At 35.7% G+C, this 16984-nt stretch overlaps 1 protein-coding gene and 1 non-coding gene across 6 annotated transcripts in view; both read left to right on the top strand.

The window, feature by feature from the left end:
• The window catches only part of Ap1g1 (adaptor related protein complex 1 subunit gamma 1), an 83046-nt gene that overhangs the window by 47305 nt on the left and 18757 nt on the right, over positions 1–16984 (top strand). For all 5 annotated transcript variants that reach the window (XM_087211215.1, XM_087211331.1, XM_004842907.4 and 2 more), the window contains 8 exons: positions 1692–1787; positions 2334–2414; positions 2604–2702; positions 6770–6825; positions 8504–8617; positions 11610–11750; positions 12445–12499; positions 16860–16982. In XM_087211215.1, the coding sequence (XP_087067341.1) occupies positions 1692–1787; positions 2334–2414; positions 2604–2702; positions 6770–6825; positions 8504–8617; positions 11610–11750; positions 12445–12499; positions 16860–16982 (765 nt within the window). The remainder of the gene's footprint in view (positions 1–1691; positions 1788–2333; positions 2415–2603; positions 2703–6769; positions 6826–8503; positions 8618–11609; positions 11751–12444; positions 12500–16859; positions 16983–16984) is intronic.
• On the top strand, positions 8911–8996 carry LOC147830618 (small nucleolar RNA SNORD71). The gene has a single exon (XR_015449682.1). It is a non-coding gene; the product is annotated as a small nucleolar RNA SNORD71 (small nucleolar RNA).

The following is a 16984-nucleotide window of genomic DNA, read 5'->3' as shown; positions in this document are numbered from 1 at the left end:
CTTAGAGCTTTTATTTTCCCTGTATCTGGACTTAATCTTGCTAGAAATTTTGGAATATTAAAAGGACTTAGAGGTAGAGTAGGTGGGCACCAACTGATTTTCATGGCTGCAGCCTTTCCTTTTGTCATCTTATTTTGTTTGTCCTGTCATCAGTTTTAGTAACTTGCATTTTTGTCTTAATAATAAAGCCAGGTTCCAAGAATTTGTGTGCTAACCACATAGACATTTGTGCTTTCAGTCCCAAGGTAATCTTATGAGATGTTCTAGCCTTTTGGCAGTGAATAAAACAATAGCCCAAGGAAAAAAGACTTCTCCAAGAACTAACAGATTTAAGAAAGTGATTAGGTTATGTGTAGTGCCCCCTGCCCCTCACCCCCCCAAAAAAGCAGACCTTTGGGAAGTATGCAAGGTGAACTGCTTATCTCTAACCCAAGTTTATCCACAGTTGACAGATTTAATGAGGATTTGTGTAGAATTCAGATTTCCATGGTTTAGCCTTGTTTTATACTTAAAGTTGTCCAAATTTTTTTATGTGACTTAGGAGTCATTAAATTTTGAAATGTTAAGGCCAAACTTACTTAAATTCATACAGATTGTGTTTTCTGGCATTTAGGAGTAGACTGAATGTTTTGAGTGCATGTCTTGGGACTGGCTTGGCTTTTCACTTTAATCTTGATCCCCCTTTGGGCTTGGGAAGTAAAGGAGGAAGAGTCTCAATACAGTGAGACAATATAATTGAATTGCAACAGAATTAGAACTGTTCAGATTGGCTACTTCTTCACTTAATTTTAGGTCATTAGAGTTATTAAATAGCTAAGTTGAGTTTTCATTTGGAGCCTGGAGAAGTTCCTATTGTGGCAGTTTGTGGGAGGGTTTTAACATTAAATAATTGATCATCAGAAACGAAATGAGTGCTAATATGTATTTAAAGCATCTATAAGTTCAGCTTGGCAATATTATTGCCTCTACTAAGTCTTATGTCTATAATGGAGAAACCAAAGGAATAGGCCACAAAAAACAGTGTGTATAATTAAATGATGTTAGATTTAACGAAATTGTGTCATATGAGTTAAGAATAGAGGAATGGAATATTTATGGCCTTGATATTTTAAGGTGAAAAGTGTATTTTCTTTGTGTCTTTTCCACTTGGCTAATGTACTTTGATATTTTCTGTTATTTGTTGGAAAAGGAAATAACTAGCCCTATTTTAGGAGAGAGATTTTTCTGTTAGGTGGTATGTTTCAAAGCTATATTTTAATGAAATTACTAGTTACATTTTGTTGTGATAACATTTTACATTTAAATATTTGAATGGATAAAAACTGAACAATTTTTTGCCATCCAGGTGTATCCAATTTGCAAAAGCAAATGCAGTAAGCCCCACAGGAATTTGCTCTACTTGTTCTACTTGGTTCACAGAGATGTTCTGACCCACCATTGTAATGTCTTTGCATATAACTCTGGAGTTAAAAAGTCTTCCTTTTTTTCAGATAAAATACATAGTACTTTTGAGGTTTTGGCCTAACTCCTAAGTTATATGTTTGAAACATGTACAACATATTACTATGTTTTTATCAGTAGAATTTTCTGGGACTCAGACCCTTGCATCCTTTTTCTAAACCAAAGTACCTGCTTATTCAAGAGACATTCTTAGATTTTTACTGGTTTTGATGCATCTTTCTTTTCTGCAGCTTGTGCCCCAATTAGTTCGTATTCTAAAGAACCTCATCATGTCCGGATATTCCCCAGAACATGATGTTTCTGGTATCAGTGACCCCTTTTTGCAGGTGAGTCTAAAAAAAACTTTTTTTTTGGTACTGGAGATCGAACTCGGGACCTTGCGCTTGCGAGGCAGGAGTCGGAACCACTGAGCTAAATCCCCGGCCCCTAAAAAAAACTTTTTAAGTAAATGTTATGTGAATTTAACAAGTTTTGAGTAGACTATTCATTTTTCTTTTTTGTGTTGTGTAGAAATTTGGTAGTTAATTGATTAAACTAATTATCAGTGCATAGGGAGACAGTTGTGTATTGTATTAGATTGATAGAATAAAATTGTAATTTTAAACAAAATTATTTACTACTTGATATGCCTGAAGTTTTAATATAATAATAGCTTGCAAGTGGTGTTACTCCTTTAGCTGTGGGCAGTAAAGGGTGGGTTGTCTAATAACTTTATTAGATACAGAAACACGTATAACTTTTAAATAATGTTTAAAATTCTCTTTGATTTTGAATATTTCTGTTGGGATCTAAGACTTTATTTTTATTTCATACTAAATGAGCTTCCTTTATGCCAGCGTGATTGTTGAAACTTCTCATATTTTGCACATTAGGTACGGATTTTGCGGTTATTAAGAATTTTAGGACGAAATGATGATGACTCAAGTGAAGCTATGAATGATATACTAGCACAGGTGAGTAGACCCACCTTGCATTTTATTAAGTATTTGTTTTCTTCTAGGCAAGAGTAGAATGATTGTTGTTACTGTGTGGAGCAGGTTTTGTTTCCTTGGTAGATATAAATAGAATGTCTCTTGTCACCTCTGGGTACTTTTTGGAAGCATTGTTTCATCACATAAGTACTTCCCTCTGTGTCTTTTCAGGTTGCCACTAATACAGAGACTAGTAAAAATGTAGGAAATGCTATTCTTTATGAAACTGTTTTGACTATCATGGATATTAAATCAGAGAGTGGACTGCGAGTAAGTCTTTTAAAATCTTTTCTTTTCCCTGAACACATTATTTAGTGTGACTGTCTTTTGATTTTAATACTTTGGAATTGGACCCCACTTGAAACTTGATTTTAGGAAGAAATGATATAAAAAATGCATAATGTTGTGTTTTCAGAATGTGAAGTGTTTTCTCCCATGAATGCTTAACATTGATTATAATAATAAAAGTTGGAAGAATGTATATATAGTTAGATATATAGAAATTGTTGAAGGGGGCAACAATTCAGAATAAGCTTGTACTAGAACCACAATTTGAGTTGTCTTCATTATTCTGAACAAGACATAATGTTTTAGTAAGTTTGTTTTTATTTAAAAAATAAACATACAAATTAAAAAACTCAGAGCTATGCAGGAAGCTGGGTGTAGTGATGCATGCCTGTAATCCCAGCACTTGAGAGGCTGAGGCAGGAGGACCACTGCAAATTCAAGGCTGAACAATGTATGCTAGTAAGTTCAAGACCAGCCTAAACTATATAGAAAGATCCTGTCTCAGAAAAATGGAAAAAAAAAAAAGAAAGAAAGAAAGGTACACAGGAAAGACAATGTCTGCTTTACACATTTAATATATAGCCTCTTAGTTCTCTTTCCAGAGGGAAACACTGTTAGCAGTTTCTAATATATTTTTTGAGATATTGGATCCATATTCAAATGTGTCTTTAGAAGCATATTTATGCATATTTGTTCTTTTAATAAGCCTTTTATTTCAAATGATTTTAGAGTCACAGGTACAAAAATAGTTCATAGTTCTTTTTTTTTTGTACCGAGGATCAAACTCCGGACCTTGCGCTTGTGCAGCAGGTGCCGGAACCACTGAGCTGAATCCCTAGCCCAGTTCATAGTTCTTATACACACTATACCCTTCACCCATCTTCCCCTAATGTTAAAATCTTACAGAATTACAGTAATTATGAAGAGTAAGAAGTTAATGTTGATGCTATACTAGTAATTAAATTACAGACTTTATTCATATCTTACTAGTTTTTCTATTTGTACTTGTTTTTTGTCACAGGAAGCAACCCATGCTCTCACATTGCGTTTAATTTTCATGTGTCCTTAGTTTCCTTATCTTTGACAGTTTCTTGGTCTTTGTCTCTCATGACATTGACAGATTTGAAAAGTACTGATCAGTTATTTTCTGGACTGTATCTCAGTTGAATTCTGTTTGATATTTTTTTCATAATTTTATAGATTAAAATAATACTTATTGACAAAAGTACTCAGAAACCATGTGGTCTTCTCCATTGATGATACAGGAGATGCATGCAATCTTTGTTTCATTACTGTGGTGTTAACCTTGATCATTTGCTAAAGGTGATGCCTGCTAGCTCTCTACTATAGTTGCTGTGTTTTGTTTTTTGTAAATAAAATATATATTTAAAATAATATATATGGTAGCACTGTGGGTTGAACCCAGGGCCCTTTCATTCAGCTACATCCCCAGCCCTTTTTTTATTTTTTATTTTGAGATAGGATCTTGCTAAGTCACTTAAGTTACCCAGCCTGGACTTCAACTTGCAGTCCTCCTGCCTTAGCCTCTGAGAATGCTGGGATTACAGGTGTGCACCATATTTCCAGCCTGTAATTAAAAATATTTTGAGAGAGACACTGTTAGACAATATAAGTAACCTATTTACAGACTTTTACCCATCAGTTTTGGCATCCATAGACACTCTTACTTTCAGTAATTACAAAGGTGATGTTCTAGTGATAGTTTACCATTTCTTTTATGTTTTCCCCTCATTAAATAATTGGAGTTCTATAAGAAGTTGACCCTTCTCCCCCATAAATTTTTTCATTAATCCAATCCTTTATTAATATTAGAATTGCTAACCTGAAACCTTAAATAAAACATATTCACTAGGGGTTGGAGGTTTAGCTCAGTGGTGCCAGCTCCTGCCTGGCAAGTTCAAGGTCCTGAGTTCGATACCCAGTTCTGCAAAAACCAACCAACCAACCAACCACATATTTACTAACTAGAGTACAGTATCATGACAGTCATGTAACCAGAGGAACTTCGGTTAGGTTCCTCTCCCTTTCAAACAAATGACAATATATATTCTATTCTGTACCTTGCTTTTTTCATCTATGATTATCATTACTCTTGGAGCTTGTTCCATATTCATGTAAAAATGAGTTTCATTCCTTTTTGCTTTTTCTTAATCATAATAAAATATATATATAACAAAATATGTTATTTTAATAAATTTTAAATGTATAGTTCTGTGGCATTAGTATATTCATTGTTGTGTAACCATTACCATCTTATTCTCCAGAACTTTGTCTTCCCAACCTATCTCCATTAAACAGTAACTCCCCATTCTCTACTACTACTATTCTCCTTTCTGTCTCTATAAATTTGACTGCTCTTACGTACTTCTGGAAAGATACAGGAAAAAGCCAAACCAAAGTGTTTTTCCTACCTTCTACTCTTTTCTCATATATTCTCTCAGCACTTTATTTTTAACACCAAATATATGGAGTATTTTCCATCACACAAACAGTTCTCCAGTGGACACCAACTAGATGGTCTTGAATTTAATTCTGACATCGTCTATCTGGAAATAAGGTCGCATCCCATAGGGCGATGGCTTAGTCTCACAAGACCATCACTTCAGATGCCAATCACAAGTATAAATTGTGATTTGTGCTGACCAACCACTTAGAAATCTGGGCTCCTGCATCCCTCTCTGAGTTTGATTAATTTGCTAGAGTGGCTCACAAAACTCAGGGAAACACTTTACTTAAGTCTACCAGTATATGATATAGGTTGCTACAAAGGATACAGCAGGAAGGGAAAAAGTGTAGAGTGAGGCATGTGCAAAGGGATGAGGAGCTTTTCTGCTCTTCCCAGACATGCCACCCTCCAGGAAACTACATATTTAGCCATTTTGAAGTTTGTAGGAACCCTGTCCTTTGGGATTTTTATAGAAGCTTTATTATGTAGAAATGATTGATTATATATCATTGGCTATTGGTGATCTGCTTGACTTTTAGCACCTGTCTTCCCTGGAGCTTGGGGATGGGGTTGAAAACTTTAACCCTCCAAACACATGGTTGGTTTCCCTGGCAAACCAACCTCACTCTGAGGCTGTCCAGAAGCCCTTCAAAAGTCACCTCATTACAACTAAAGATGCTAATGTATCACCTAAGAAATTCCAAGGGATTAAGGAGTTGTATGTTAAGAAATGATGACAAAGATCAAAATTATTTCATAATATCATAGTGCCTCATATAAGTGAAATTAAATAGTACTTATCTTTTTATGTTTGTTTTATTTCATTTAGAAAAATGTGTTCAGGGCCAGGGATTTGGCTCAGTGGCACCACCCCTGCCTTGCAAGTTTGGTCCCCAGTACTGGGGGAAAAAAAAGAAAAATATCTTCAAGGCTTTTACACGTTGTACCATGTGTCAGAAATCATTCTGTTTAATGGCTACATAAGATTTCATTGTACAGATGTCAGTACATATTTAGGAAATTTGCTATTAATGGACATTTAGGATGTCTCTTATCACTTTGGATTTGCTGATAATGCCACAGTAGACCTTTATACACATGTACAATTATGTTTGTCAGATAAATTTGTAGAATTGGAATTGTTAAGGTAGAGGACATACTTTTTTCCTCCTAAGTTTAGAGATCTCACTTGGCTTAATTGTGATTTAAGAATTTGGTAACATTTCATTAAATAGAATAAATGTTCCCTCTATTTTCTTTTTAAATATTTATAGTTATTGCCAGATTATTCTTCAGAGAGGCTGTACCAGTACTATTCTTCTAACAATATCAAAACCTTAGAACATAATCTTCTAGTAATTACTGTTGAAATAGAGTATGGTTTGAAGAGTTGGCCTTTAATTTTTTTTTTGCTAGCAGTCTCTAGATGCTTAGATCTTTATTTGTTTATTTTTCCCTTAAATTCTTTTATTGATACATTTTAGGTAGATGCCATCTTTAAATAATTTGTACACAGTAGAGTCCGGGTACACTATAAATGTTTCCTTCTCCTAGTCTTTTAACCTATACTGTTTCTCTTTAGGTTCTAGCCATAAATATCCTGGGTCGTTTCTTATTGAACAATGACAAAAATATTAGGTAAGTCAATGAAAAAAAAATCTTGTACCTCGGGTATTATAACCTTAGTATTTTCAAGAGTAACTTTGCTTAAGATTACTTAAACACACACACACGCACGCACGCACACACACACTCAGTGTTGTATATCCAGAAATTCAACTCAGAACTTTTAGTCTGATCTTAAGTACTGTTTTGTAAAGAATTTGAAGATGTGCCTTATGGCTTAATTTTTACTCTTGTTTATACTATAAACTGAGTCATCAAAGTTCTTGTAAAGGAGAAGATGGTAAATATTTTAGTCATTTTGGGCCACAAGGTCTTTGAGGCAACTGTCCAGCTTAGTTAATATGGAATCACCCATAGACAATATGTAAATGACAAGTGTGGCTGTGTTCAAATAGCAGTTGATTAACAAAATAGCAGAGGACTGAATTTTGTAGGTAGGTTGTTATTTGTTGATCTCCGCTCTAAATTAAGAAGGAAAATACATTTTATATAGCAAATCTGGTACATTTTTAGGAAATCCAGATAGGTTTTCTCTGTTTGTTTGCTTGTTTTTGTAGTACTGAAGACTGATTCCAGAGCCTTTGCACTGAGCTGTGTCCCCAGGTCCTTTTTCCCTATCCCTAAGCCCCTTTACTCCCTTTTAGAGACAGGGTCTCATTAAATTGTCTAGGTTGGGCTTGAATTTGCAGTTCTCCTGCCTTAGCTTCCCAGAGTGCTGGGATTATAGATTTGTACTTCCAGGCATAAATCTAGCTAGTTTTTTAAAAAATAATTTGATCCGTAGTATTTTTTATTACTTCCCCATATGTAGTTATTTTTTGTCTGCTATTTTTTCTAATCAGGAACATTTTCTGTGTTAAAATTTTGTTTCACCCTGAATTATCTTCTCCTTTTAAAAGGATTTTTAGGGCCAGGGATTTAGCTCAGTGGTTTTGCTGCCTGCTGCACAAGCACAAGGATCCGAGTTCAATCCCTGGTACCCCCCCTGCCCCCCCAAAAAAGGATTTTAAAACACTTGGATCTTGGACTCAGAGTTTTATAGAGGCAGTTTTGGTGTATTGAAAGCACAGAATACATGAATGGTAAAATAATTTGGGGAGTAAGGAAGCCTACAAAGGCATATGTACTCCTTTTACCATTTTGAAGATTTTTGTAGGGATTGAGTCAGTTTTTTTTGTTTTTTTTTTTTTGTACTGAGGATTAAACTCTGGACCTTGTGCTTGTGAGGCAGGTGGAGGAACCACTGAGCTAAATCCCTGGCCCTGAGTCAGTTACATTTGGAAGTTTAATGGACTTGACTGTGAGAGTAAATCTAAATCCAGAGCTGCTTCTATTTGCCATCAGTTTAGATTATGCTGTCTCTTACTAAGTGTGCATGCATGCTTGTATTCATTCATTTATTCATTTTGAGACAGGGTCTTGCTATGTAGTTCTGGCTTACCTTGAAGTCACTGGGTAGCCCAGGTGGGCCTTGAACTCTTTAGATCTTCCTGCCTCAGTCTCCAGAGGTGTTACCACTCCTGGATAAGCCATTAAAAGGTTACTTTTATACTTCCTAACAGTCTTTACTTTTAAATATTTAAAAATGTATGTTTTCCCTTATCCATTAGACTGTGTTATTATTTGGGCAGGGAGAAAGTATCCTGAATTTTATATTTTAACTCTCATTCTGTAACTTTGTTTCATCCAGATACGTAGCTCTGACATCTTTGTTGAAGACCGTGCAGACAGATCACAATGCAGTACAGAGACACAGAAGCACAATTGTGGACTGTCTAAAAGATTTGGATGTCTCAATAAAACGGTAACATACTGAGACTTCTTCTCAGTTTAGAATTCTTAAATGTAGTGAAAGAAACAGATTATTGATAGCTTTATCCCTTGTAAATGTTTTTAGAGCAAGTGTGGTAAAATTTATATAATTATGTTCACAAGTGAACTTTCTGCAGAGTGAATCCATTGTTTGGAAGGATTGACGAAAAATTTAGGTCAATTAAGAGTGTAATAGGAAATATTTAAGTGTGCACTGAAGTTGTTCATGGTTCTTTGATAAGTACAGATAGGCTAGGCAGTTTACTTCACATTGGTACTGTGCTCTGTGTGTTGGAGGATGAAAATAAGGAGTGATCCATCGGCTGAGTGTCTTGTCATGATGTTGAAACTCAGTTTGCTGACAGCACACTTTTTTTCACAGTACTTAGGACCTAGGATACTGGAGGCAGCTGTCACCTAGGAATGACTGTTAGGCAGCCAGTAGCACTCTGAAAAAGCACAAATTTCTTTCTTCAGTGGAGTAGCTCTGCTGGTTCTGCTGTTAGGACTAGAGATGTTTATAAATCCTAGCTATCATTAGCTTCCATGAGCTTTTTTTTTTGGTACTGGGGATCGAACTCGGGTCCTTGCCCTTCGCAGCAGGTGGCAAAACCACTGAGCTAAATCCCCGGCCCTCATGAGCTTTTAATTATGTATTCAAACGTGGAACACAGTAGATTTAAAATGATCTCTGAAGCCAGATGTGGTGGCACACATCTGTAATCTCAGCACTCAGAAGGCTGGGGCAGGAGGAACACTGTGAGTTTGAGGCCAGCCTGGGGTCCTTTGTAAGTTCAAGGCCAGCCTAAACTACATGGTGAGATCCTGTCGCAAAAACAACCAACCAAGAAAACCCAAAAGATATCTGAACCCATTCAGGTAACAAACTGAGTTTTGTTATTGATACTGAGTTGTTTTTATTTGTACCCAACATGTGTACAGGTGCTTTTTGGGCAATTTAAAGATAAGACCTAGACTCAGTAACACCAACTTTATGTAGTGCTTTGCAAAGGATTTTATTTTTTTTAATTTTTTTTTTTGTTGTTGTTTTGTTTTGGTACCGGGGATCGAACTCTGGTCCTTACGCTTGCAAGGCAGGTGGCAGAACCACTGAGCTAAATCCCCAGCCCTGCAAAGGATTTTAAAAGCACATTTTCACTTAATTCTCAGAGCAAGTCAATTAGAGTGATTAGGCAATTGCTTTCTATTCCCAGTGAACAGATTTGTTAAAATGCAGCCTAGAGGCATCAAATGACCTACCCAAAGCTTTAACTCTTGCAGTCTTGAGACTAGAAATCAAGCCTTCTGACATCTATATATTTAGTTGTTTTTCTATAGTTTATTACTAAGATTTGAACTTCAAAAATAAAGTTTATGTCTTTTTAACAGGATATAAATTTTTTAAAAAAATTTTAAATATCAGGGATTGAACTCAGGACCTTGCGCTTACAAGGCAGGCAGTGACACCACTGAGCTAAATCCTTGGCCCAGGATGTAAAATTTTTTTTTTTGGTACTGGGGAGCGAACTCGGGTATAAAATTTTAAGTGTTCAGATCCTGGAGCCTTACTTTACTTGTTTTATTTATTTATTTTTTGGTACCGGGGATCGAACTTGGGTCCTTGTGCTTGCTAGCAGGTGGCGAAACCACTGAGCTAAATCCCTGGCCCTACTTTACTTGTTTTAAATCCTGACTCAATCCTTAGTAGACTGGGCCAAATTACTAAACCTTTTGGTGTCTTGGTAGCCTTATATGTGCAGTTTAGGTAGAGGAGCATGTTCTTCATAGGATTAGTCAGGATTAATTGAATTAATATATGTAAATTGCTTAGGCATTCTAGAAGAGTTATTTTATCTCTTGGGATTGAATTTTTGTTGTTTGTTTGTTAGCTAAGATGAAAGTATTATATACCTATCAAATTGTTATTTTTGAAAGTTTGTGTGTGTATAGTGTTTAAATTTTTGACCAAATGGGAACAGATTCATACAGTACTTTTGTTTGTATGTTAAATATTTGTCCATATGTATGTGTGCACCCTCTTCCCCTTTCTGGGGATTGAACCCAAAGCCTTCATACTGAGTTTCATTGCTAGGCTTTTAAAAAATATTTAAAAAAATGTTTTTGAGACACGGTCTTAAAATTTTTAAGGTGGGACCCAAATTTAAAATATTCCTTCCTCAGCCTCCCAGAGTGCTGGGATTAAAGTTGTGTGCCACCATGCTCATCTTTTTGTTGCCAAATTTGACAGACATTTGTAGAAACTCTTCCTCGCCCTAATAGCACATGACCTTTTTTCTTTTCTGTGGCCCTCAGGGCAGATGATTCTAATTTCCTACATACCTTTTGATATAACTGATAATGGCGCTATCTTTGGACAGAAGTGTGGAGCATAGTAAAAGGAGAATGTGGTGGATGAATATATCACATTTTAAAATTAAAACTGCAGAGAGGCATTATTATTGGTAGTAATTTTGATGATTCCTTTATAGAGAATTTTATTTTATTTTATTGGTACTGGGGATCGAACTCGGGACCTTGTGCTTGCGAGTTAGGCAGCAGAACCACTGAGCTAAATCCCCAGCCCTAGAGACTTTTAAATACTCTAAATTTTAGCTTCATAGAATAGTTTGTGAACCCAAATTGTATTTTCAGTCCTTGGTAGAATATCACTTAGGGGCGGGGATTTAGCTCAGTGGTTCAGCTGCCTGCCTCACAAGTGCAAGGTCCTGAGTTCGATCCCCAGTACCAAAAAAAAAAAAAAAAAAGAATATCACTTAGGGATTTTTGAAAAAAACTATTGAGTAAAGATTCACAATATGAGAACCAACTGAGATTATACAAGAATACATCTCCCTTGCATGTTAAGATTGGAATCATAGCCTTGTGTAAATGCTTGATGTTCAGAGATTGTACCTGGGTCTCTGTTTCATTCCTACTGTAAATAGCTAGTTTTTTTCTTTCTTCATTTTTTTCTCCTCTGCAAGGCGTGCAATGGAATTGAGTTTTGCCCTGGTAAATGGAAATAATATCCGAGGCATGATGAAGGAATTACTTTATTTTCTGGATTCATGTGAGCCAGAGTTTAAGGCAGACTGTGCATCTGGAATCTTTCTTGCTGCAGAAAAGTAAGATTTAATTTTTACTTTTATTGACTACAAAGTGCTTAGAACTTTTTGAAACATCTTTAAAACATGGGGGAAATGCTGTAGACATCTTTAAAACATAACATTTATTTTAAACTCCCAATTATAAGTTAGCTATGAGAAAGCTGTTATAGCCAACATTTAAGTATGCTAAGACCAAACAGAATCTCCTCTATTTGTTCTTTAACCTCTCATCTCTGGTGCTGTTGACATGAAAGGAGTAGAAAAGTTATAGCATCTGAATTGAAGTTTCTATGTAAAACTTGAAGGAGGAAGTACCTCAGAACTTTAGTCTGGCTATTATTCTCTCTCTTCTTTCCACTTGAATTTAAGGGAACCAATTCACAGTCTTGATGTTGTCTCCATCTGGGGAAATTCATTTTTATTTAATCTTTATCCTCTCTTACCCTAACTTTATGATTTCTTTTCTGAGAAACCAGGACAAAATTTCATTTCTCAGCTCAGCATCTCCTATTGCAATAGTAAGGGAAACACCTGAATTTGATGTATTCATCTTAAAATTCTTTAAAACTTGCTGGTAGGTTTGAAGGTGAAATGTCTCCACATATAATCACTTTAACAGGAAACCTAGAAAAGGCTGTAGGACAAAGTCACTGAATATAGTATAGTTTATGAGTTTCAATTTTTTTTTTATACTGTGCCATTGCTTTTTCAGGTATGCACCTTCCAAACGGTGGCATATAGATACCATTATGCGTGTTCTGACAACAGTAAGTAGCTTTTTCAGCCAGCCTATATTAAATGCTGAGATATAATGAGAATTGAGGCAGACTAAGCCCTTCTGTTCATGTAGTTTACATTCTAGGGGAGGAGATTAGACATTCATGGGGAGATACATAATGTAATGTCAGAGAGAGGTAAATGCTGTGGGGGAAAAAGAAACCCTAAAGCAGCCTGTCGGAAATAATGATGACATGTTAGGATGAGATATAGGGCAAATGGCCAAGTTTTTCAGGGTGGTCAGAGCAGGTCTCTCAGAAGTTAACATTAGAATAGCGACCTAAAGTGAGGTTGAAGCCATGCACAAATCATGGGGAAGAGTGTACTAATTAGAAAGAACAGTAACTGCAAAGACCCACCGTAACAATAAGCTTGGCCTGTTTGGCCAGCAACTGGAAGATAAATGAAGCCAGTCCAGGAAGTGAGAAGCAAAGAATGAATTGAGGACTGAGAGTTAAGGAGAGGCCAGATTATACAGGGCCTTACAGGAATTTAGATTGTATTTTTGAATATGGAAAGAGCTATTGCAGGACTTTGAATGACTAAATTTATTAAGGATTTATAATTCCTGTTTTAGATGTTGTCTTTTTTCCCCTTTCTTTTTAGTATTTTTTTTTATGGTTATGGGGCTTCTATGTTTACTATTCAGTTAATAGACAAGGATTAAAAATTTAAGAATAAAACAAAGTATGCCAGACATGGTGGCCCACATATGAAATGTTAACACTTGGGAGGCTGAGGCAAGAGGATTAGGAGTTGTAGGCCAACCTGAACTATATGTAGCAAGACCCTGTCTAAAAAACAAACAACAACAACAAAATTCATCTGGATATAGTGGTGCATGCCTGTGATCCCAGCACCACTGGGAGCCTGAGGCAGGAGGATGACAAGTTTGAGCCTACCCTGGCTACTTAGTGATTTAGTAAGATCCTGTTTCAAAGTGAAAAAAGGGCTGCAGAGGGTGTTGCTCAGTGAGATGTCTCTGGGTTCAATTCCTAGTACAGCCAAAAAGGAAAAGGAAAAAAAAAGTATATTCACATACAAAGAAAAGTTTATCTTACCATTCTGTCAGAAGTAGATATCATAAAGGAAAATATTTGTAAATATGAACTCATTAAAATTTAAACTTATAACAAAAGGAGAAAGTCTACAAATCACAAAGCAAACGATAACTAGAGCAAAACATTATAACAGTATGTTAGTATTTTTAATCAATAAATAACTTAAACAATCATTAGGAAAAATCAACCACACACACAATTGGTATTTGAATAGGCAATTCATAAAAGAAGGAAATGGCTAATTAACCTTTGAAAAAATGTCCTTAAAGTAAGTAAAATAAAAGTGAGATATCATTTTTCATCTTTTTTTTTTTTGGTGGTGGTGCTGGGGATCAAACCCAGGTTCTCATGCATACCAGGCAAGTGCACTGTCACTAAGCTATATCCACAAGCCCTATAAAATACTGTTTTTAGATTCTGGGTCTTGCTGTCTTGCACAGGCTGCCCTTGAACTCACAGTCCTCCTGCCTCAGTCTCTAGAGTAGCTGGGATTATGGGAGTGTACCGCCATAGTGGCTCCTATCATACTTTTTAATATAATTCCTAGTGTTGGTTAAGAAGTAGAGAATCAAGTAGATACTCTTTTTTTTTTTTTTTGGTACTGGGGATCGAACTTGGGACCTTGCGCTTGCGAGGCAGGCAGCGGAACTACTGAGCTAAATCCCTGGGCCTAAGCAGCACTCTTTATGATGGTGTAAAATGTGCCATCTTTTCAGAGTGTCCTTTGGTTAGCATGTAGCAAAAATCTTAGTTTATCCCTTTTGATTCATTAATTCTATTTTTAGGATTTTACCCTTGGAGGTGACCAAGTTTGTTAAAGTGTACATACAAAAGTATCTTCCTAAACTTGTTTATATAAGAGGCAAACTGTAAACAACTAGTAGTTCCTATGGGGAGGTGGTGAAGTAAATCATGAAACATTGGTCGGAGGCAATGATACCATTTAAATTAAGATTTAAATATATTTGTACCATGGAAGTCTGTCAGGGACATACTAGTTTCTAGTTTGCGTATAGTTTAAATTTTTAAAAAGTTAAATATTAATAAATTTGGTTAATAATGGGGGAAATTATATTCCAAAAACACAATAAATCAGGATACTACTCTTAGTTTTTATGTGAGACCCAAAAGAAGGGAAAAATTAGAGCTCCTGAAGAAAAATGTTTATGGAGATTCAAAACCCTTTCTGTTTCTGCTTTTTATTTTTCTATTTCCTATTCATTTTTCTGTTTCTATTACTTATATTTTCTTATTTTGACTGTATGATTTTTCTTCTTTAGCCTTTTAATGTGCTGGATTATACTAGTTGTTTTTGAATGTTGAGCCAGCCTTCCATACATGGAATAAATCCCCTCTGATCATAGTGATTTTTGTTTTTTTATACATGTTGGATTTGATTTGCTTTGTATAGATTTGTGTCTATATCTCTTTTTCTTTTCTTCTCTTCTCTTTTCTTTTCTTTTCTTTTTTTAAACTAGGGATTAAATACAGGGAGCACATAGCTATCTCCCATTGCTTTGGAAAATTTTATTTTGAGATAAGGCCTTGCTAAGTTGCCCAGGCCGACCTCAAACTTGTGGTTCTCCTGCCTTAGCCTTTTGAGTAGTTGGGATTACAGGAATATGCCACTATGTCCAGAAATGTTTTGCTAATATTTTGTTGAGGACTTTTGTACTTATGTTCATGAGAGATACTTCTCTTTAGTTTTCTTGTGTCTTCTTTGACCCAGATTTTAATTTAAAAGTGTGTTATTTTAATCTCCAAATGTTTTGGGATATTTCTAGGTATCTTTGTATTACTAATACTGAGTTTAATGTCACTGTGGTCTATGAAGATACTTTGTATTATTTCTGTTCTTTAAAATTTGTTAAGATAGTCTTTATGGCTCAGCATGTGGTTCAATATGAGTTTGAGAATGCTGTGTTCTGATGTTGTTAGATGTGGTAGCTAACACTTGTCATGCTGAAACTTTAAAATATTGCTTGCTTTAGTTAGGGAAGAATGTAAATTCAGTTATACCAAAAGTACCTGGTTTTTAGCTTCACAGTTTTCTCTTGACCATTTCCCAAAATTTTTCTTCTGTCTTTGTTTATTAACAGGAGTAAACATTCCAGTCATTTGGGATTTGCTTTTTTGTTTGTTTTTTGTTTTTTTCCTTTCCAAAATATGTGAAGTTAGGCCTGGTCTCAGTCTTGTAAATCAGTTCTGCTCTAATAAGGCCAAGAGTGGGCTGGGAATTTAGCTCAGTGGTTTTGCCGACTGCTGCTCAAGTGCAAGGACCCGAGTTTGATCCCCAGTACCAAAAAAAAAGGCCAAGACTTATTTTATTCATAGGTCAAATAGCTTTTATTTTGTTCCTTAATTGTAGATACTATCTACCTCAGATTCTGATAGTCAAGAAGACATTGGGCCGGGGATTTAGCTCAGTGGTTTCAACGCCTGCTACGCAAATGGAAGGACCCGAGTTCGATCCCCGGTACCAGAAAAAAAAAAAAAGACGTTAAAGAGACCTTTTTTTTTTTTTTTTTTTTGGTACCAGGGATTGAACTCTGGACCTGTGCTTTTGAGGCAGGCGGCAGAACCACTGAGCTAAATCCCTGGCCCCGAGACTATGTTAAAAACAAAAGCATGGATAGTCTTTCATCTCAAGAACTATTATTGATTTGTACAGTATTTATAAATACTGAATTTTTTTTTTGGTACTGGGGATTGAACTCAGGACCTTGCCACCTGCAGGGCAGGTGCAGTGCCACTGTGCTAAATCCCTGGCCCTTGTAAATACTGATTTTTAAAGGACAGTGTGATATTTTGAGTTTGCTTTTAGAAAGTTAATATGAACTTTTTCACTGTTTGTATATATTCTTCTCACTTCTCCCAGAGTAATAGGACTACTATAGCTTGTCAATACGATTTTGCCACCAGTGTTGAGAGTTTTGAGAAGGATGTAATTAAGTTCCCAAACAATACTACTTTAAATTTTCAGAATTTTAGCCCTTACCTGTTTTGAGCAGAAAAGGGCTTTTTTGATACTTTGAACTGTTCTATTTTACTTTTAATTTGGACAAAAAGAGAGTTTTATTTTTTGATAAAAATTTTAAAGCTTGAAATATTTAAATAAGAGTGACATTTAAGCTACATGTGGATCTGAGTTGGAACTAGTTTTATCTTTGAGAGGGGATTTTATAGCCATCTCTCCAAGAACAGTTGGTAAAAGAGTTGGTTAAACTGTTCAAACATTTGTTATCACTGTGGTGTATTTCTAGGAGTAACTCTGCACATTTCCTGTCAGGCAGGAAGTTACGTTCGTGATGATGCAGTCCCCAATTTGATACAGTTAATAACCAATAGTGTGGAGATGCACGCTTATACTGTCCAGCGCTTGTATAAAGCAATTCTTGGTGATTATTCTCAAGT

This window comes from Heterocephalus glaber, unplaced genomic scaffold (genome assembly GCF_053883595.1).
Source record: "Heterocephalus glaber isolate CG9 unplaced genomic scaffold, H.glaber_assembly_v1.0 deba00000071, whole genome shotgun sequence".
Taxonomy (NCBI): domain Eukaryota; kingdom Metazoa; phylum Chordata; class Mammalia; order Rodentia; family Bathyergidae; genus Heterocephalus; species Heterocephalus glaber.
Note: the sequence above shows the minus strand (reverse complement) of the source record. Positions and strands in the feature narration are given on the sequence as shown.